Source organism: Tachypleus tridentatus, chromosome 11 (genome assembly GCF_004210375.1).
Source record: "Tachypleus tridentatus isolate NWPU-2018 chromosome 11, ASM421037v1, whole genome shotgun sequence".
Classification (NCBI taxonomy): Eukaryota; Metazoa; Arthropoda; class Merostomata; order Xiphosura; family Limulidae; genus Tachypleus; species Tachypleus tridentatus.
In genome coordinates this window covers 24,847,212-24,868,960 of record NC_134835.1, presented here as the reverse complement: position 1 = coordinate 24,868,960, position 21,749 = coordinate 24,847,212, and the positions used below count along the sequence as shown (strand labels likewise).

Below are 21,749 nucleotides of genomic sequence, written 5' to 3'. Positions count from 1 at the left end.
TTCGATGTCACTTCATGTAGTACACATATAACACAGTGATGTCACTTCATGTAGTACACATAATACACAGCGATGTCACTTCATGTAGTACACGTAATACACAGTGATGTCACTTCATGTAGTACACATAATACACAGCGATGTCACTAGCTTGTAACTACATATTTATAGTGTAGTGCACATATCACACAGCGATGTCACTTCATGTAGTACACATAATACACAGTGATGTCACTTCATGTAGTACACATAATACATAGCGATTTCACTTCATGTAGTACACATAATACACAGCGATGTCACTAGCTTGTAACTACATATTTATAGTGTAGTGCACATATCACACAGCGATGTCACTTCATGTAGTACACATATAACACAGTGATGTCACTTCATGTAGTACACATATAACACAGCGATGTCACTTCATGTAGTACACATAATACATAGCGATGTCACTTCATGTAGTACACATAATACACAGCGATGTCACTTCATGTAGTACACGTAATACACAGTGATGTCACTTCATGTAGTACACATAATACACAGCGATGTCACTAGCTTGTAACTACATATTTATAGTGTTGTTCACTTTACCATTTCCTAAGTTTTGAAATCTTCAGATTCATGGTGGTTATAATGGCATTCTGGTTCTTGTTCGAGGAATTATTTGACACTTTTCTTTCTGGTTGATGTGTCCATGTTGGAAGCTTAACTAGAAATATACCACAGATAACCACATGTGTTAAAATAATACAGTTTTAAACACACTTAGAGTAATGCATTCATACATTACTAAAGTTGTTCTTTTTATCAGAGTGTGACAGGTTTCACTAGGGATGGAAACACAAACGTATATTATGAAACGATCAGCTGCACGTCGATAATAATAATATTTGTTGCTACCGTTAGGTAGCGCTTGAGATTCGATCTGCATCAGAAGATACGAACAGTAAAAGTAAGATGTGTGTTGAACTTTAAGTTTATTGTTTGTTCGATTGTTTTGAATTTCGCGCAAAGCTATACGAGATCTGTATTAGCCGTCCCTAATTCAGCAGCGTGAGACTAGAGAGAAGGCAGCTACTCAGCACCACCCACCGCCAACTCTTGTGCTGGTCTTTTAACAACAAATAGTGGTGTTGACCTTAACATTATAACGCCCCCACAATGTTAACTGCAAGTTTTAACACAAAATATATTTTTTCTTTCAAGACAGGAAAAAAAAGTAGCCTATGAGTTGGCGGTGGGTGGTGATAACAAGCTGACTTTCCTCTAGTCTTACACTGCTAAATTAGGGACGGCTAGCGCAGATAGCCCTTATGTAGCTTTGTGCGGAATTCAAAACCAAGCAAACCTATCCATGTATCTCATCGATAAGTCAGAAGATTTGTAACGCTAAAAACCGGGTTTCGACCCCGTGGTGGGCAGATCACAATAGGCCATTATGTAACTGTGTGTCACAACAAATAAATTCCTGTATCTTGGCTCAAAATCTTCCATAACGAGTCTCTCTCTTAACTAATTGTCTCCAGAATAAATTATACTAACTTCTGCTTTCTTTTCTTCCTATTAAACAATACATTTCTAACAGCAGTCGTTTTCTTGAGCCTCGACTATAGTCAAATCTTAGCATGATTTCTGTCGTGATAATTAGTGCTTTCTACTATTACATTTCTGACGCAAAAAACAACAAAATCCTCATCAGTATTTATGTGCGATCGATACAGTAGAAAGTTTCTATTAATTTGAGTTAACTTCATCGGATTTTTACGCAAGTCGTTTCTTAGAAGCTTCGCCGGAACGCCTAAATCCAGGCTGAGATTGTCTAAGGTTTCTGGGTGATTCAAGACCAGCAAGTTTCTAGGGGGAGGGTGTGACAGAGGTGTAAGTAATACTGTGACAAATGTAGGTTTGAAAAACTACTTATAGCTAGGTGCACTGCGCTAACGTTCATTAGTAGTAAGTAAAACATTGTATCTGTCTCTTTTTGCATTTCTAAACGTAAGTTGTTGTTTTTTCTTATCCGTTTATCTTGTAATTTTTCTTTTCCTGGCACTGTTTCTCTATTTGTCTCTCATCGTCTATCTACGTTTCTTACGGCTCTCTATCTCTTGTCTATTAAATTAAAGTCTTGTCTCTTATATCATCTCTATCTTAGAAGTTCAGCGAAAAAATGGATTGAATCTCTTATATAATATATATTGTAACCTTCAGTGGTATTGTTACCAAATCAGTAAAACACGGTGTGATAAGATATTTTATCCTTCAGTGGTATTGTTACCAAATCAGTAAAACACAGTGTGATAAGATATTTTAGCCTTCAGTGGTATTGTTACCAAATCAGTAAAGCACAGTGTGATAAGATATTTTATCCTTCAGTGGTATTGTTACCAAATCAGTAAAACACGGTGTGATAAGATATTGTTGCCTTCAGTGATATTGTTACCAAATCAGTAAAGCACAGTGTGATAAGATATTGTAGCCTTCAGTGGTATTGTTACCAAAATCAGTAAAACACGGTGTGATAAGATATTTTATCCTTCAGTGGTATTGTTACCAAATCAGTAAAACACGGTGTGATAAGATATTGTAGCCTTCAGTGGTATTGTTACCAAATCAGTAAAGCACAGTGTGATAAGATATTTTATCCTTTAGTGGTATTGTTACCAAATCAGTAAAACACGGTGTGATAAGATATTGTAGCCTTCAGTGGTATTGTTACCAAATCAGTACTAAACCTCTGTAGTTTTGAATGGATTATATCACTTCGAGAAACAGTAAGAAAGCCGTTTTTATTCTAGTTTCGTAGATAAACAGGTTAAAGTTTTGTTCTGAGGTTATTTAGGTTAGACGTTTTACTTGGTAAAGTTCATAATTGTCACTTACATTTACTCGGTTTTCGGAAACCGAAGGTCAAAACAAATTGAAATTCGATTAAAATATTGTTTTACTTTTCTGTTTATTTTCGCTGCTCTGTAACATACGTGAAACGTTCAACATGTGTGCTAATAAACGTTTCGTCGTTGCACAACAAACCTAATATATATTTGTTTGTTTTTTGACGAAACGAAACAAGTAACACAGTCACCTAGTTATACATAACCCTTAGCTATCTTTATGAGATATTTGTTGTTATAGTGAATGTTCTAACTATAAAATTAAGTATTGAACATTTGATTACTATAGCCCAAAAATGTCGTTTCGCCACAATAACTTAAATACTTGCTGTGCAACTAAAGTTTGAGGAACTGACAACATTTTTGTGCATTGCTATTAAAGCCACGCATGGTTTAGTTCTTAATGTACTCCGACTTTGATCCAAAGATTCAGGGTTTGTGGTTCGTTGCTGACAAAAACGTACTCTGCACTTTAACCATTGTTAATTGTAACATTAACCATTGTAACAGTGTTTCCAGGTGCATTTACCAAATATAGCTGTCGTAACAGTGTTAATTCAGGTATATTTACCAAATATAGCTGTCGTAACAGTGTTAATTTAGGTACATTTACCAAATATAGCTGTCGTAAAAGTGTTAATTCAAGTACATTTACCAAATATAGCTGTCGTAACAGTGTTAATTTAGGTACATTTACCAAATATAGCTGTCGTAACAGTGTTAATTTAGGTACATTTACCAAATATAGCTGTCGTAACAGTGTTAATTTAGGTACATTTACCAAATATAGCTGTCGTAACAGTGTTAATTTAGGTACATTTACCAAATATAGCTGTCGTAACAATGTTATTTTAGGTACATTTACCAAATATAGCTGTCGTAACAGTGTTAATTCAGGTATATTTACCAAATATAGCTGTCGTAACAGTGTTAATTTAGGTACATTTACCAAATATAGCTGTCGTAACAGTGTTAATTTAGGTACATTTACCAAATATAGCTGTCGTAAAAGTGTTAATTCAAGTACATTTACCAAATATAGCTGTCGTAAAAGTGTTAATTTAGGTACATTTACCAAATATAGCTGTCGTAAAGTGTTAATTCAAGTACATTTACCAAATATAGCTGTCGTAACAGTGATAATTCAGGTACATTTACCAAATATAGCTGTCGTAACAGTGTTAATTCAAGTACATTTACCAAATATAGCTGTCGTAACAGTATTAATTCTGGTACATTTACCAAATATAGCTGTCGTAACAGTGTTAATTCAGGTATATTTACCAAATATAGCTGTCGTAACAGTGTTAATTCAGGTACATTTACCAAATATAGCTGTCGTAACAGTGTTAATTTAGGTACATTTACCAAATATAGCTGTCGTAACAGTGTTAATTTAGGTACATTTACCAAATATAGCTGTCGTAACAGTGTTATTTTAGGTAAATTTACCAAATATAGCTGTCGTAACAATGTTATTTTAGGTACATTTACCAAATATAGCTGTCGTAACAGTGTTAATTCAGGTATATTTACCAAATATAGCTGTCGTAACAGTGTTAATTTAGGTACATTTACCAAATATAGCTGTCGTAACAGTGTTAATTTAGGTACATTTACCAAATATAGCTGTCGTAAAAGTGTTAATTCAAGTACATTTACCAAATATAGCTGTCGTAACAGTGTTAATTCAGGTATATTTACCAAATATAGCTGTCGTAAAAGTGTTAATTTAGTACTTAATTCTGGTACATTTACCAAATATAGCTGTCGTAACAGTGTTATTTTAGGTACATTTACCAAATATAGCTGTCGTAACAGTGTTAATTCAGGTATATTTACCAAATATAGCTGTCGTAACAGTGTTAATTCAGGTATATTTACCAAATATAGCTGTCGTAACAGTGTTAATTTAGGTATTGTTGTTCAATCTAACTGTCGTAACAGCAGTGTTAATTACAGATATTGTTATTAAGTTGGTAATTTAGATTGTTTTTAATTATCTTGTAATAAATGTCAGTTCCAGGATCTAGGGTAAACGTAACAGCCACTGAAACTGGTATGACTTACCTTGGATATTACTTACTTTTAGTAATGGTGATAATATAATAATCTAATGTAAATGCAGTAACCATTAAAACTAGTGTTACCTACCTTGAAAATCACTTGCTTATAGTAACAGCACTAATTGTAGAATCCAATTAAACTGTATCATTGAGTGGTTCGCATCTTAGATTATAGTATTGGCCAATGTACAGATTCTCTTCTTCAAATTAATGTGTACCATCACAGCACCCTTGTCACAGCGTATGGCCAGGTGGGTTGAGGCACTCGACTCGTAATCTGAGGGTTGCGGGTTCGAATCTCCGTCGCACCAAACATGCTCACCCATTCAGCCGTGGAGGCGTCATAATGTGACGATCAATTCCACTATTCGATGGTAAAAGAGTAGCTCAAGAGTTGGCGGTGGGTGGTGATGACTAGCTGCCTTCCTTCTAGTCTTACCCCTACTAAATTAGGGACGGCTAGGGCAAATAGCCCTCGTGTAGCTTTGCGCGAAATTCAAACCAAACGTATACATCAAATATTATATATCATATTATATGAAATGTTATGCATTAAATGATATAATAATATTATCATAAATTATAACGGCTATGATACATATTAAACACTTAAATTAATTACTAGGTCTAACTGTTAAAATGTATATCGTTGAGGAATGCCAAATATACAAAATGTTGAAGTTCGTATCTACATTGCTATGTGTAATATTAACACTCTAGGCCTATTTGTATCTATAGTAATGATAAACCTGAAAGTTTAAAACTATAAGCAGAAGTAATCGTAAATTATCTTCTCTATATTTTAATAATAAAAAATAAAATACTTATTATTTACATGTATCAAAACTGATATACTGTTGTGAATTAGTTATTCCAAAAATTTAGTAAAATTTTATTTTGATGAATGTCGCGCACTCGAGAACCATCTTCTACGTTAAACTGTTCCTAATTCTTAAGTAATAGGCTATAAAGAAGGAAACACCACACACCACCAACTCTTGGACTGTTCCTTACTGATGAATAATGAGGCTGAACTTGTATCTTCACAGCTGAAAGGTTATAAAAGATTCAATGGGACGATTCGACCTTGTGACCTGCAGATTGCTGATGTCCTGACCACCAGGCCATAACAGGCACTTATGAAGAAAAACACGATAAGTTTTAAAAAAAAATCAGGAATACTTTGAGTAATAAAATTTATTCACATTTGTTAGTTTTCTTTTCTTCGGTACTTATTAAAATACCAAGTGTAGCCTCTCTCCCCTACTCAACATTTATGTAACGAAACCAAGGATAACTTTGTTTGTTTGTTTGGGAATTTCGCACAAAGCTACTCGAGGGCTATCTGTGCTAGCCGTCCCTAATTTAGCGGTGTAAGACTAGAGGGAAGGCAGCTAGTCATCACCACCCACCGCCAACTCATCACAAAGAAACCATACTTCCGCTTTAACTTCCCTACATTTATCCATTTCCAGTTTCAGCTAATGACACAGTAAAACCAAAAAGTATTTTCGTTATTTATCGTGTATCTAAAAATGGACCTGGCACTAGAAAAGGTGTTAATTTATACACGTCGCAGTGAAAATGTCTTATTTTTTTGAAATTAAGCACAAAGCAGCAGCATAGGCTACCTGTGCTCTGCCCACCACGGGTATAGAAACCTGGATTCTAGCGTTGTAAGTTCGCAGACATACCACTATGCCACTGAAGGGTAACAGATCAAAACTAGGAAAGAAATAAAACAAATTCGGATAGTTTACATAAACAGTTTGTTTGTTTTGGAATTTCGCCACAAAGCTACTCGAGGGCTATCTGTGCTAGCCGTCCCTAATTTATCAGTGTAAGACTAGAGGGAAGGCAGCTAGTCATCACCACCCACCGCCAACTCTTGGGCTACTCTTTTACCAACGAATAGTGGGATTGACCGTTACATTATACACCCCCACAGCTCGGAGGGCGAGCATGTTTAGCGCGACGCGGGCCCGCGACCCTCGGATTACGAGTCGCACGCCTTGCGCGCTAGGCCATGCCGGGACCAAGGATAACACCTAGCCCTACTAAAATTATGTTAAATTACAAATACTTTATATATCACAGCAAAAACGAACATGGAACTGCTTTCAGAAACTTTTCTATAACGGCGTTTAATTTAAATATAGTATTGAAATAAACCGAAAAGATTTCAAGAAGAGCTCTTTCGTACAGACAGATAATAATAGAATCGAAGCAGATATTTTAATTAACTCTGAAACGTTTTCCCTGGGGTCCGGATGATGGCGTTGTTTTTATAACAAGTGTTATAATCCCATCAAACTGGTTATGGAAACTTTAAATTTACTTGAAGTTTCTCGTAACTTGTTTAACGGCAGCCAACTCTTAAGTATTTCTTTTGTAATATATTTAGTATATTAATGTAGTTTCTTATTGAAATAGACACTAAACGTGATAAAAAGAACGTAATCATGACATGTAGTAACTGTTTGGTTTTCTCCCGACGGCAAATTGTTTTTCGTTTCTTATTAATACGACTACCCTCTGGTGAGAAAATGAAGTTATCACCAAACTTTTAATAAACTAAAAAATAAAATTCAGCTGGGTAGCGAAAGCTTAAACTGATTTATATCTTTCTAATCTATCTATAACACTAAATAGTATAATTTTTTTCTTCGGTGTTATTTTTATTTTCGTAAGGAAAATCTGTTTCAAGTATCAAGGTCTTTTATAGCAATTTTTTTAGATAAAATGTTTTGCATAAGTTATCATTTTTCCCTGTCCACAGTAAACTACGTTTTCAGCAAAAAAGGAAAGAAAATCTTAGCCCTTAATTGTCATAGATATTACTAACCAAAACTTTATATTAATTAAAGAGAAAAATAACTTAAGATAAACTAATAACATATAGTTTGAACTTATCTTCGTCCATTTATTTGAGAAATTAAAAAAAAAACACCAGTAGAAACCTACTGTACATGATGCATTAGTCTAATGAACCCTGACAACAGACAAATATTTTCCACAACTAAGACCCCATAAAATGTCTGTTGAGAGACATTTCTGTCACCGACTCAGCGTGACTGGTGTGTTAGAGACTGCACGTTCCTGCTGTTCATAGTTTAGGTTCATGTTTAAACTTTCGAGTCATGATACAAAATAAATCATATTTCTTAATCTCTAACAAACACTGCATGGCACGCTTTGCTGTATGCTCTGAGTCAGAGATAAAACACCAATGCTTAAAGTAATGTCAGTTGATACTGCAGTACCATGTAATACTGCAGAATTTTGTGTGTGAAATCACACTAGAAATTAAAACCAATGAAACAAAATTAACTAAACTTCGAATTAATATATACATTATAAAACCGTCAGTTTAATATATATATACTCATATTAACTGGAAAACTGTGTCGTAGTTTAGCTCTTGTTAAAAGCCTAATGCTTTATCTTATCAATAAATACCACTTTTCATTCAGCCAAGCTCAGCCCATCTGTATAATCTCGTTATGATCTGTGACAATAACAGCACGAGCTAACTAGATATCTCATAGGTTAAAAAGACGCCGAGAACTTCGAATCGATTGAGTACATCAAGATGCTCTTAGGGCCGTCTTCGAACTTTGTTTTATTTTCAACAAACTGATTTTGTTCGTGTCTACTTTAGCTGAATACAGATTGGTTTTACTTCTTATCGGATTTAATTTGTTTTGGTGTCGTTAATTAGGTGCCGCTTGACGAAATAATGATTGGATTTTATCCTTAGTATGCTCAACGTGTTATTTGTCTTTCATTGGTATTTTAGTATAGTATTTTTATTGCTTTTTCAATCTTGTATTTTCAGTTACAATTTTTTTATCGTGAAAAGAAAAGAAAAAGAACAAATAAAACCAATACACAATACCAATAATTCACTTCGTTATATACCTAGTATATATGTGTTATAACCAGGACTATATGGTTACATCTGATCTCTCTCTCTCTCTGGTGTTTGGGTATATATATTTGTATACCCAGGAGGGTTAGGTGCACTAGACCTCTTCCTCCTTCCAGTTGGAGTGGATTGATTAATATATTACGAGTAAATTCTGAATGGCTGAAGTAATATAACTTTAATCTGGTCCTTTTCAGGACAATGCCCATTTATGTTGTTCTTTCTTTTTAATAAGTCTAGAACGTAGGTGGCCTGTTTTATTTTGGCATTATTTTATTATTATTATTATTTTAAAATTTTATTTTATCTTAAAGATCTGATGTACAAATTTAACAGGAAGAGGTGTTTAGGTCTTCCTTCATCAGATATGCAATATCTGTCTAGTTCACATAACAATTCATTTTTTCGCCAATTTTTATCAAAATATTTTATTGTACTATGTAGAAGTCTATGTGGTATTGTTTGTGTGTTTGAGTAATTATGCATGAACTTTGAGGAAGTGGTATTAGGTATTCTGTATGATGACGTAATTAGTGTATTCTGTAATGTTTGGAGTTTGGTTTGTATTTGTTTTTCACTTACATTGATCTATGCAGGAGCTGCATAGTCTATTACAGGTCTAATGTATGTCTTGTATATTTTAATGATGTTTTCTGGTGTTTTTCCGTAGTTTTTACCAGTTAGACTCCTAGCATTGTTTATTCTTCGCCAAATTTTAATTTTTATGTTATTTACATGTTTTATCCATATAAGTTTAGAATCATACGTTAACCCTAAAAATTTTGCAGATGTAGCAGTTTGGAGAAGCTCTCCGTTCATGTAAATCTGAGGTTGAACTTTTTGATGTTTCGTTGGTTTTGAAAATATTACTAATTCTGTCTTCGCTGTATTTATTTTAATTCTATATTTTTCACAATATTCACATAATCTGTTTAGTTATGGTTGTAAGTTAGTGGCTGCTATTTCTGGTGTAGGGGCACTTTTCCAAATTGCTACATCATCAGCGAACTATGACGCGTATCCATAGTTTGGGTCTTTGAGTGGCATATTATTTACATACATGATGAAGAGAATAGGGCTAACCATCCCTCCTTGAGGGACGCCAGCTTCTGGAGTGAAGAACACCGAGAAGGTTTCCTCTACGTTTATTCTACATTTTCTATTTTCCAAAAAGTTAGATAACCAGCGAATAATTCCACGCGGTAGTTCCATTTCATAGGAAGACCATTGTGCCATACAGTGTCGAATGCTTTCTCGATATCGAGAAAGCAGGCGAGAGTGCATTCTTTTTTTTTAATTAAAACTGTTTATTATTATTTCAGTTAATCTAATTAAATGATTTGTTGTTTGTCTATATTTTCTAAATCCGTTTTGTTCTTCTGGTAATTTTGAATTAATTTCTAAAAATGTGAAGAGTCTGTTGCTTATTGTTCTTTCAAGAATTTTGCCTACACAGCTGGTCAGGCTGATCGGTCGATAACTGTTTGGTTTATTGGCTGGTTTTCCTTCTTTGTGGAACATTAAAATGTTAGCTTGCTTCCAAGAAACTGGGATGTATCCAGAGTATAGAGATAAATTAAATATGGCTAATAGGTGGTCAAATAAATCCGATACATATATACATGTTTAATTATTTGAATTTCGCGCAAGGCTACAAGAGGACTACCTGCGCTAGCCGTCCCTAATTTAGCAGTGTAAGACTAGAGGGAAGGCAGCTAATCATCACCACCCACCGCCAACTGTTGGGCTACTCTTTTGCCAACGAATAGTGGGATTGACCGTCACATTATAACGCCGCCACGGCTGGGAGGGCGAGCATGTTTGGCGCGACGGGGATGCGAACCCGCGACCCTCATGTTACGAGTCGCACGCCTTAACGCGCTTGGCCATGCCGGGCCAATAGTGATGTCGAAAAAACCCACTTGTAGAGAAATATATATGCAAAAACGGCTCGTTTGGGTTGAGAAAATATTTTACATAGAAGAGCGAACAAAGTTTCGACCTTCTTCCGTCATCGTCAGGTTCACAAAGAAAAAAAGAGGTAACTGACCGGAAGCTGACCACATGTTTGGAAGGGGTTGTGTAACTGAGTGTCGGAATGTAGAAGGCGGTGTTATCTATAAGATCTATGCATATATAAGAGGGAAGGCAGCTAATCATCACCACCCACCGCCAACTCTTGGGCTGCTCTTTTACCAACGAATAGTGGGATTGATCATCACATTGTTACATCCCCACGGCTGAAAGGGTAAGCATGTTTAGTGTGACGGGGATTCAAACCCGCGATCCTCGGATTACGAGTCGAGTGCCTTAACCACATGGCCGTGCCGGGCCAAATACTTTTGTACGTTAAGTGCAAGATTCTCAGCAGTTTGTGCGTGTTTTTTTTTCTTATAGCAAAGCCACGTCGGTCTATCTGCTGAATCAACCGAGGGAATCGAACCCCGAATTTTAGTGTTGTAAATCCGAAGACTTACCGCTGTATCAACGGAGGACTGTTTTAATGAAGATTATATGATTGTACCGGTACATATACAAGCCATAACCACAATTATACGACTGTAACTAGCACACTTTTAGTCTTAGTTTTTGAACTCACAGATATTCTTTTATTGTATAATTTCAATTAACAAGTTGTGTTTTGAACTAACAGTTTTTTTTATCGTGAAGCTTGTTAATAATTAAAAAAATTATTTTACGTATGTGTTAAACAATATCCCTAGATGGCAGCATTTACCCGGTGGTGAACAGCACAAACGGAATAGTCTTGAATTCAAAGCATACAAAATGCTTTATTGATCCATTGATTTTAGTTGTCTTTAAACTTTTTTCACGTACATGAGGAGACTTTATCAAGACTTTTTTTTATATCTCGGTACTCTTGAGTTGTTTTCTAACTTGGTAGTGGTGAAGCGTAATATGTCTCTATCTAGTTCCGCGCTTTTCCATTTGGGGTCACTGTGCTCGTAAAAATAAAATTTGACATATAATAACTCGGTTATCGTTAGGCCTCATTTTCTCTGGGTAATAGATACATGTTTAAACTTTTAATTATGCACATTCTTGTGTCAGTCAGTTACCTGATACCAGACTTTTTTTTTTTTTGTACCTCTTACAATATATTTACGACTTATTGGCTTGCTTCTGAAATTTTAAACTTCTCAATTTATAAGTAGCCAATAATTAGATTTTAATTCACATTTGTAGCGCTTTGTACAGAAGCTACTGAGTATGTTTATTCCGTCATTAATTTGTGTTCAGAAAGAGTATTAAAATATTTGTGTACAGACCATGTTCTGGTACTCGGACTAGAAATCCATATATATGTTGAAACATTATAAATGCTCAGGCTACATAACATTTGTTTTCTCTCACCAACAAATTCAAGTACTTTGATTAGAGAGAGACATGTGTGTCTTGTATTTGCCACTTGTAACCCAGCTAGATCAATCACACACTTCATTCTGAGAAGCAGCAAATTGAGAAACAAACTAAGAACCCTCATAGTAGTGTTTTGCAAATTTGTCGATTGCAAATAAACATAATTCATACAAGCTGACACAGCGGGCTTGTGCTATGTAATCGAACTAAAATTTTTGCAGTTTATTTAATGATAAGGAATATTATGCATATATATGATGCCTGAGAATATGGTAGGCAATATTTCCATCATGTGCGTCTAACTTCGTCTCTGTTGATAAATCACCATGGAGTTTTCTGTATTATAATCTAGCAACCATTCTTCATCAGATGGCGGCTCGACATAACCAGATAATTAGGGCACTTGAATCATAACCGTTCGCTCTTTCAGCTGTGAGGGCGTTATATGTGTCAGTCAATCTCATTATTCGTTAGTAAAAGAGTGGCCCAAGAGTCGGCGGTTGATGGTGACGACTATCTCCCGTCATACTTGTCTTTCAATGCTAATTTAGAGACTACTACCCGAAATAGTCCTCTTGTCGCTTTGTGCAAATTGTGCAAACCCAAAGAAACCAACTGATGGATGATAGTTTTTATAGACGTTTGAACGATTTGGTAGCAATACTTTTGTGAGGGTAAATTAAATAATTTAAAACGACAACCTAACATTTTAAAAACCTAATAGACTTCACTCTCTACAGGGGTGCGCTTTTCTTCCCCCTGATATCTAGAAATGCATATGTGTAAAATAATTGCTCTTATGTGTTACATGCCTTACAAAGTGTTCTAATTAATAAGAAAATCGTGGATGACTAAGGCAGTTGCCTCTGTGTGGCTCTGCTCAAATATGCAAAACGAACCAAACAAATAATTTATTTTTCTTACATATTATCCTTTCATTTTCTGTAACACAATACTTTTAAAGAGTCTTATAATATTAAAAGCTTTAAAATGTTTATGTCTAAAAGTAAAGTAAAAAAACGAAAGTGTAAATTGTTCTCTACATACATTACTATATACGGTTGAGTGTAAAAAAATATATATTAATGTTCATTTAGTAACTAAGAAACTCTGCGCGTTCGAAATTTAAATATTTTCAAAATCAAATGCAACTTATAATTTGGGATACTATGAACCCTCGATAAAAAATTATGTCGAAAAGTAAAAGCTGTCACAAAATAGTTAGAATATTAAGTAATATATTCTTTTTATATAATTGGTTTAAAACATTTGGTATATCTTATACTAAAAGAATAAAGTTTGTTGCATTTCAATTTCAGAATACTTGGTATTTAAAAGTATTTTTCACAGACATTAAAATCTAGAGATTAACCCACCGATGGAGCAGTCTGAAAACTTCGATCCAACGGGTCATTGATACGTTGTATTTATTAACCTATATACATAATTTATGACAGTGCTCTAAAATTAGGAAATGTAATGACTAATGTTTTAGTTTGGAGTTGTAACGTGTAGTTGGTGACGAAGCTGTAGTTTGTTCTCTTCTGTGGAAGAATCAGTCTTTGATTCCATCCTTTTAATGGCGCGTAAGTATCAGAACATTTCAATTCTGGCAATCAGTTTATAAATATTTGACTTTTAAATTTTAACCGCTGTTACGAGATAATAAGACGAGTTGTTCAAATACTGGGCCAGCTGCTCTATTATCTTTGTGATACAAGTTACCTCTTACCGTTATATTATTATTATTATCAGTGATAATATTTATCTCTATTGTAAACATTAAATATCAAATTGTAAAAAAAGAACATTAAAAGGTGGATGCGTCAGATGTTTAACATTTAAACAACTGTATTCACTTCTTAATTAATTCATCTAGGCCTAAACTAGTAGTTCATCAATCACACATTATAGTATACTGTAACAAAACGTAGGAACCTAATAGTATTTACTTCTAACGTAATTATACTTGAAAATTATTTATCTTCTCTTATATTTCAGTAGCACAAAAGGGTTTTGAAAAAAGTTAAGGATTTGATATACAAGTTACTTTCTGCCTTTTTTGTTTTGTAAATCCTTGAAATTGAATAGTGGACATGTACCAGACGATTGGAAGTTAGGTAATATCATCTTTATAAGAGAAGTGATTAAAAATTGTCTCAGTTATAGTAGGCCTATTAGTCTTACATCAGTTATGCAAAAATTTTTTGAAAGTTTAATAAAAGATGCTGTAGGACCACAAGGCCACTTAACAAAGTTTAATATTTTGTTGGATAGTCAATATGGTTTTACTAAAGCCTCACAAATGTTTTGACATTCCTTGAAAAGGTTACTGCTTATGTAGATCAGGAATAGAGTGTATATTTCATGTATCTGGATTTCCAGAAAGCATCTGACAAGGTGTCACATAAAGGGCTTGCAAGAAACATCTGTAGGTGTGGGGGTTAAGTTAGCAAATTAGATAGAAGAGTGGCTGGATGGAAAAAAGAAGAGGGTTGTTATATTAGAGTTTAACCCAAACTAGATTATTGTCACAAGTGGGGTACCTTGGGTCTCAGTATTAGGACCTTTGCTCTTTTTGATTTACATGAATGACAATGACTAAAAATAGTCAATGAATTACTTAAATTTACAGATGATATGAATATTTTGGTTTTTGGACAAATAAATAGTATATGTATTTTAATTATGATAAATGTAAGACAACTTTAACAGCATCACAAAAGAAAGAGATATTGGCGTAAGAGTCAGTCAATCTCTTAAGCTATCCAAGCAGTGTGCTGTTGCTAGAGGTAGGCAAATAGTATTTTAGGTTGTATAAACAGACATATTGAATACAAGTCTAAAGAAGTTATAATTTTATTGTAATCTACATTTGGAATACTGTGACCAGTCTTGGACTCCTTACCTTAGGAAAGACTGAGTTGTTGGAAAGAATGTAAAAGAAGGGTTACTACAATGGAAGAAGAGGTTGAAGTTTGTGAATTTGTCATCTTGAAAGAAGAAAGGTTAGGGATGACCTGGTTGAGGTGTTTGAGATTGTGAAGAGGATTGGTAGAGCTGATGTGTCAACTTTTTCATATCTAACAGTCAGAACAGTAAGGCTCGCCAGCTCAGGGATGACCTGGTTGAGGTGTTTGAGATTGTGAAGAGGATTGGTATAGCTGATGTGTCAACTTCTTTTTTCATATCTAACAGTCAGAACAGTAAGGCTAGGAGATCAAATATACATTTTGGTAGGATAGGAGACATATTGTAGAGACAGTAAATTTAAGTGAGTTTAAGAGAAAGAATGATAATTATATGAGTGATAAGGACTGGCTTTGAGAATTTTCTTTAGTTGAGAGTTTGGGACAGGCAATGTAGACCAATAGGTCCCATGTTATATTAAAACTCTTTTGTCTTATATGTCATGTATTAGACATACTTCTGTATTGGCAGAAGAAATGTGTTACAGAATATATAATAAAGATTTTCACTTGTCAAACTGTGATGTAATGACACTCCTCCTCAGAACAGTTAAAAAAACAAAACGACCTTGTCTGCTAGGCATGATATATTTTTAAACAACTGAAATAATATAGAAGGGTTAGTTGAGAAACTGTTAGTATTAGCACAGGTGTTTAGTGTTAAAATAATCAAATTACTAATAGTTGTAGCATCAAAATTATAAGCCACATGAAGTTTTTAAATTTTTAAGACCTTTATGGTTGGATAAATTAACTCCGCCACACTCTTCCTCTCGAGCCAATCATGTAACTTGTTCAAACAAACCAATGTCGCGTGTAATCTTAGACCATTATAATTAAATTTCTCTTATCCTGTTTAAAACATTCTCATTTTTTTTCATCAATACTTCATAAAAGTGACAATAAAATGTATTATGTGATAGACCAGCATGAAGGTCATTTGTGGCACACAAACCAAATGAGATAAAGCTCATGGGTTAATATTTTTCACCTGTCACACAAACCAAATGAGATAAAGCTCATGGGTTAATATTTTCACCTGTCTGTGCACATAAAGAAAGAAAACACAATTCCATCTTTAAACATACATTACCTCTTTAGAGAGGTTATTCTTAAAATTAATTTAAAAAGAAATTGATCAAATTCTATCCAGGATGAAATGGAAATCAAGATAAGTGTTTTGCTAGATGTAGTTATGGGAAAAAAATCTTGTATATTCTATTGAGTTCCTTTTACTTTTGTTTCTTCCAACAAAATATTTTTTACTAGAATGGAAAACAAACTTCCTTAATATAGTAACAAAGTAAAAAAACTGAATATTTTGAATGTAGTTTTGTGGCCTTCAAGGAATTCAAATTCTTTTAATGACTTTGATCTTAGTGGCTGTTTGTACACTCAAAGTGGTGTAAAATGTTTTGTTTTGTGAACAGGTGGAAACCAGCGTGAGTTGGCCCGGCAGAAAGCCGTGAAGAAACAACAGGAACAGAACAAAAAGAAAAGTGCTGAACTAAAAACCGGAAATAAGGGACTGACACTTGAGGAACGTAAACACAGGTATATAAACTGAAACCAGTGTTGTAAAGGGGTACACGTGGTTCAACAAGGGTTTGGTTCCATTATTCTTCTCAGTAATTCTCTTGTTTATTTTAATTGTAAAGGTTCCTTTCTGGGGACAATAACTTGGGTTCGGTTGAACGTCACCTCGATGCATAGATTAAAAGCATGAAGCTTGAAAGTGCAATTGGTGAGCGGTAAAGAAACTTTCTCCAAACACAAACGTTTTATCCAGCTTCTCCTGGCTTTGTGATGCTGAAGTTATAATTTGTTTTATGACTAGCTTATGTGTATTCATTAATGGAATTATTACACTGTATAGCGGATGATCACCAAGTTTGATATAAGTGCAAAGGAGTCTGACATCTTTAAATGTAATCTGGCTGCAAGGAGACTCCTGTGATGCTCGTGACATTTGTTCTGTGGCTGCAAGGAGACTCCTGTGATGCTCGTGACATTTGTTCTGTGGCTGCAAGGAGACTTTTGTGATGCTCGTGACATTTGTTCTGTGGCTGCAAGGAGACTCTTGTGACATTTGTTCTGTGGCTGCAAGGAGTCACTTGTGACAATTGTTCGGTGTAATCCACCTTTTTTAAGTTATTGTTTAATTAATGACAAAATAGTTGGTTGTATTTACAACTTAATATTAAAAGGTGTACACTTACAAGATGCCAAATCTTTTATAAGAGAAATAAATAACTTATAAGATTGTATGTTAGTAGTTTTTCTCACTTGAGTATTTTGTAATATACTCGATTTCTAATACACTAAGTATCGGTAACAAGCAGGCTTTTTATAATATGTATCATAAGAATGATGTGGATACACAATACATGCAGTAATGATGTGGATACACAATACATGCAGTAATGATGTGGATACACAACACATGCAGTAATGATGTGGATACACAACACATGCAGTACAAACTCTTGATTCATATACACCTGTAACAACAAAATAATAAATCTTCAGATTATTTGAGAGACTCTGATGTGATAAACAAACTGCATACAAAATTAGAAGTGATGGGATTGTTTGAGAAAGTTAGTAAAACAGATATAAACAATTTACAAGACCACAAGTTTCTTAACCTCACTTACCGATTGGTATCGTTTAATGTTTCTCGTAGTTTCAAACATTTACCATAGTTTATAATAGTGCCAAATAGAACAATATTACAGGAACTATGTACTAATACTAGCATTAAATAGTTGTGTAGATTAACTTATCAACCTTTAGTATGTATACAGTGTACACTACATATAAACCAAATGACACTGCACATAATGGAATGTGTCGTCACACGTACACTCACAATGTATACGAACACTAGGTAAAGAAAATGCACAGAAATGAACAATTGGAAAAATAGTAAGTGAGGAAACAAGTCATTGTATGATAAACATAACCAAGTTTGATAAGTTTAGTCCAACTAGCTAATTGTATACAGAATATAAAAAGTAAACAAAGTGGGCATGGACCAAATATGAGATTATACAGAAGTTTTATTATATCATCACACCCATTCCTACCTTGTTTCCTCACTTTTAGTTTTTTTATAAATATTTTTTCCATTTTTACAGTTATTGAAATCACCTATATTTCAAATCATTACAGTTTCGACAGATTCGTATATAATTAATGTAATTAGCCAATTAATTTTTATTTCCTGGTATAATTTTAACAGCATTAAACTAGGGAATGTGTAGTGTATTTAACATGTTAAAATTCAGGTGAACAGTTTTAGTTTTGTTCGTATATTTTAGGGATGCAGAACTGATGCGCCTTAAGCAGAAGAAGGCAGAAGAAAAGAAACAGAGTGGAGGAGAAACTAGTGAATAAAAAAAGTAAAAACCAGTGAACAAGAAGTGACTATCACCTGTATTGACATGTAGTTTCTCATTTAGTAAACAGAATTTGCTGGAGTAAAATGTGACAGATTTTTTTTCCTTTGTTTTTTGTAGTGTAAGGCAACTATGTTTGTGTTTAATCAGTTATTTGAATTTCAAGGTCTTACTTACCAAAAGAATAAACTTTCTTTGTTTGTGATATTTCTGTTCTAGTTGTTGTACACAATGTTTGTGATATCATTTCTGTTCTAATTGTTGTACACAATGTTTGTGATATCATTTCTGTTCTAATTGTTGTACACAATGTTTATTATATTTCATTTCTGTTCTAATTGTTGTACACAATGTTTGTTATATCATTTCTGTTCTAATTGTTGTACACAATGTTTGTTTATATCATTTCTGTTCTAATTGTTTACACAATGTTTGTGATATCATTTCTGTTCTAATTGTTGTACACAATGTTTGTGATATGTTCACAATTGTTTGTGTTTGTGATATCATTTCTGTTCTAATTGTTGTACACAATGTTTGTGATATCATTTCTGTTCTAATTGTTGTACACAATGTTTGTGATATCATTTCTGTTCTAATTGTTGTACACAATGTTTGTGATATCATTTCTGTTCTAATTGTTGTACACAATGTTTGTGATATCATTTCTGTTCTAATTGTTGTACACAATGTTTGTTATATCATTTCTGTTCTAATTGTTGTACACAATGTTTGTTGGGTAAATTCAGTGGTGAAATTATTCTTGTCATTAAGGGCACTGTTACATTAACTGTCTAAAATGTAGATCTATGGTTTTGTAACCCTTGTTATAAATAAATTCAGCATTTTCTAAGTTAAGAATGGTTTAAGTGTTTTTTATTGATATATTTGTTTTGTATACTAGCAGGATGTTTGCACTGAATGTAACTGCTTGTTTTTTAATTTTCTCTTTGCTACAAATGTATACAAGTGCTGATAACATGGTTGTTTTGTACATATTTTAATGTCAAAATGTCAGTTTCTATAATTCACCAATGTTTTTGGTGAATAAGATCATCAAACATTGTTATGAAACAGGAATTTGTTTTTCCTTTAAAGTAGTTAAATTCTGTTTCTACGTACATAACAAAGTAACAGTAAAATTCTTTTAATCAGAATAGTTCACAATGTTTCACAATATTGCAGGCAGTGAGAATCCATACAATGTATCTTCCAAGCATTATCAGGTCTCGGTTTGCATTTTAACATAATTTGAGCTCTGCACTGCATATCAGGTAAAGTGAAGGTAACACTAAACCGAGCAGTTTTCAGAAGTCAGTATGCACTTACCTGCATATGGTAAAGTGAAAGTAGCACTAAACCGAGCAGTTTTCAGAAGTCAGTATTGCACTGCATATCGGGTAAAGTGAAAGTAACACCTGAGCAGTTTTCAGAAGTCAGTATTGCACTGCATATCGGGTAAAGTGAAGGTAACACTAAACCGAGCAGTTTCAGAAGTCAGTATTGCACTGCATATCAGGTAAAGTGAAAGTAGCACTAAACCGAGGTTTTCAGAGTCAGTATTGCACTGCATATCAGGTAAAGTGAAAGTAGCACTAAACCGAGCAGTTTTCAGAATTGCACTGCATATCAGGGTAAAGTGAAAGTAGCACTAAACCGAGCAGTTTCAGAGTCAGTATTGCACTGCATATCAGGTAAAGTGAAAGTAGCACTAAACCGAGCAGTTTTCAGAAGTCAGTATTGCACTGCATATCAGGTAAAGTGAAAGTAGCACTAAACCGAGCAGTTTTCAGTCAGTATGCACTGCATATCAGGTAAAGTGAAAGTAGCACTAAACCGAGCAGTTTTCAGAAGTCAGTATTGCACTGCATATCAGTAAAGTGAAAGTAACACTAAACCGAGCAGTTTTCAGAAGTCAGTATTGCACTGCATATCAGGTAAAGTGAAAGTAGCACTAAACCGAGCAGTTTTCAGAAGTCAGTATTGCACTGCATATCAGGTAAAGTGAAAGTAGCACTAAACCGAGCAGTTTTCAGTCAGTATTGCACTGCATATCGGGTAAAGTGAAAGTAACTAAACCGAGCAGTTTTCAGAAGTCAGTATACTGCATATCAGGTAAAGTGAAAGTAGCACTAAACCGAGCAGTTTTCAGAAGTCAGTATTGCACTGCATATCAGGTAAAGTGAAAGTAGCACTAAACCGAGCAGTTTTCAGAAGTCAGTATTGCACTGCATATAATCAAGTAAGTGAAAGTAACACTAAACCGAGCAGTTTTCAGAAGTCAGTATTGCACTGCATATCAGGTAAAGTGAAATGCTTAAACCGAGCAGTTTTCAGAAGTCAGTATTGCACCATATCAGGTAGTGAAAGTAGTACTAAACCGAGCAGTTTTCAGAAGTCAGTATTGCACTGCATATCGGTTAAAGTGAAAGTAACACTAAACCGAGCAGTTTTCAGAGTCAGTATTGCACTGCATATCAGGTAAGTGAAAGTAGCACTAAACCGAGCAGTTTTCAGAAGTCAGTATTGCTGCATATCAAATATATATTAAAATGGACTTTGTGGAGCAGTGGTAACCAGTAATTTTCTCACATTTCTTCAGATGATGACCAAGTCAGACTTAGCTAGATACGTAATTATTCAAATACATTTTTACTGTTTTTGCAACATCTGCTTGTAGTTGGGGACACCAGCCATGCTTTTATGGCCTGATGCAGTGTTGAGCCATCTGTTAGGAACCACTGTTGAAGAGCTGTGTAGAAGATCCCATTGGATGGCATGTGTGTAACATATAAACTGCAGGAGTGGGGGGTTCAGACCTCATCCTTTTGGATGTGAAACACTTTCGATGTGCAACATTATGTTTTCATTGTTTTTTGGATTTTCTGAAATCTAACAAAATAATCATTATTAAATTCAGTATCGTTGTAGAAATTTCAGTCCATCATTTTCCTTTGTGAAGAAATCCTACATCAGAAGTGAAGTCAAATTGACTCTGCAGAAATACTGTGAATTACAGGCTCGTTTCCAACGGTGTTGAAAAATAGTGCACTCTTATGATCATGTTTTTTAAATTGGCTGGAAACTGTTACAGTGTTGATTAG

The 21,749-nt window shown here is 34.3% G+C and overlaps 1 protein-coding gene across 1 annotated transcript; it reads left to right on the top strand.

Moving 5' to 3' along the window:
- The first annotated feature begins 13,641 nt into the window (after window positions 1-13,641).
- Window positions 13,642-18,850, top strand: LOC143231450 (small EDRK-rich factor 2-like). The gene is made up of 3 exons (XM_076465988.1): window positions 13,642-13,861; window positions 16,675-16,798; window positions 18,568-18,850. Exons 1-3 carry the CDS (start codon window positions 13,855-13,857, stop codon window positions 18,641-18,643), a joined length of 207 nt encoding a protein of 68 aa, XP_076322103.1. The 5' UTR covers window positions 13,642-13,854; the 3' UTR covers window positions 18,644-18,850.
- Window positions 18,851-21,749: the final 2,899 nt, after the last annotated feature.

Bases quoted from the DNA above. Each gene is read 5' to 3' on its own strand.
- LOC143231450 (XM_076465988.1), top strand. The intron at 16,799-18,567 runs GTATATAAACTG...CGTATATTTTAG, and splicing joins CTTGAGGAACGTAAACACAG to GGATGCAGAACTGATGCGCC.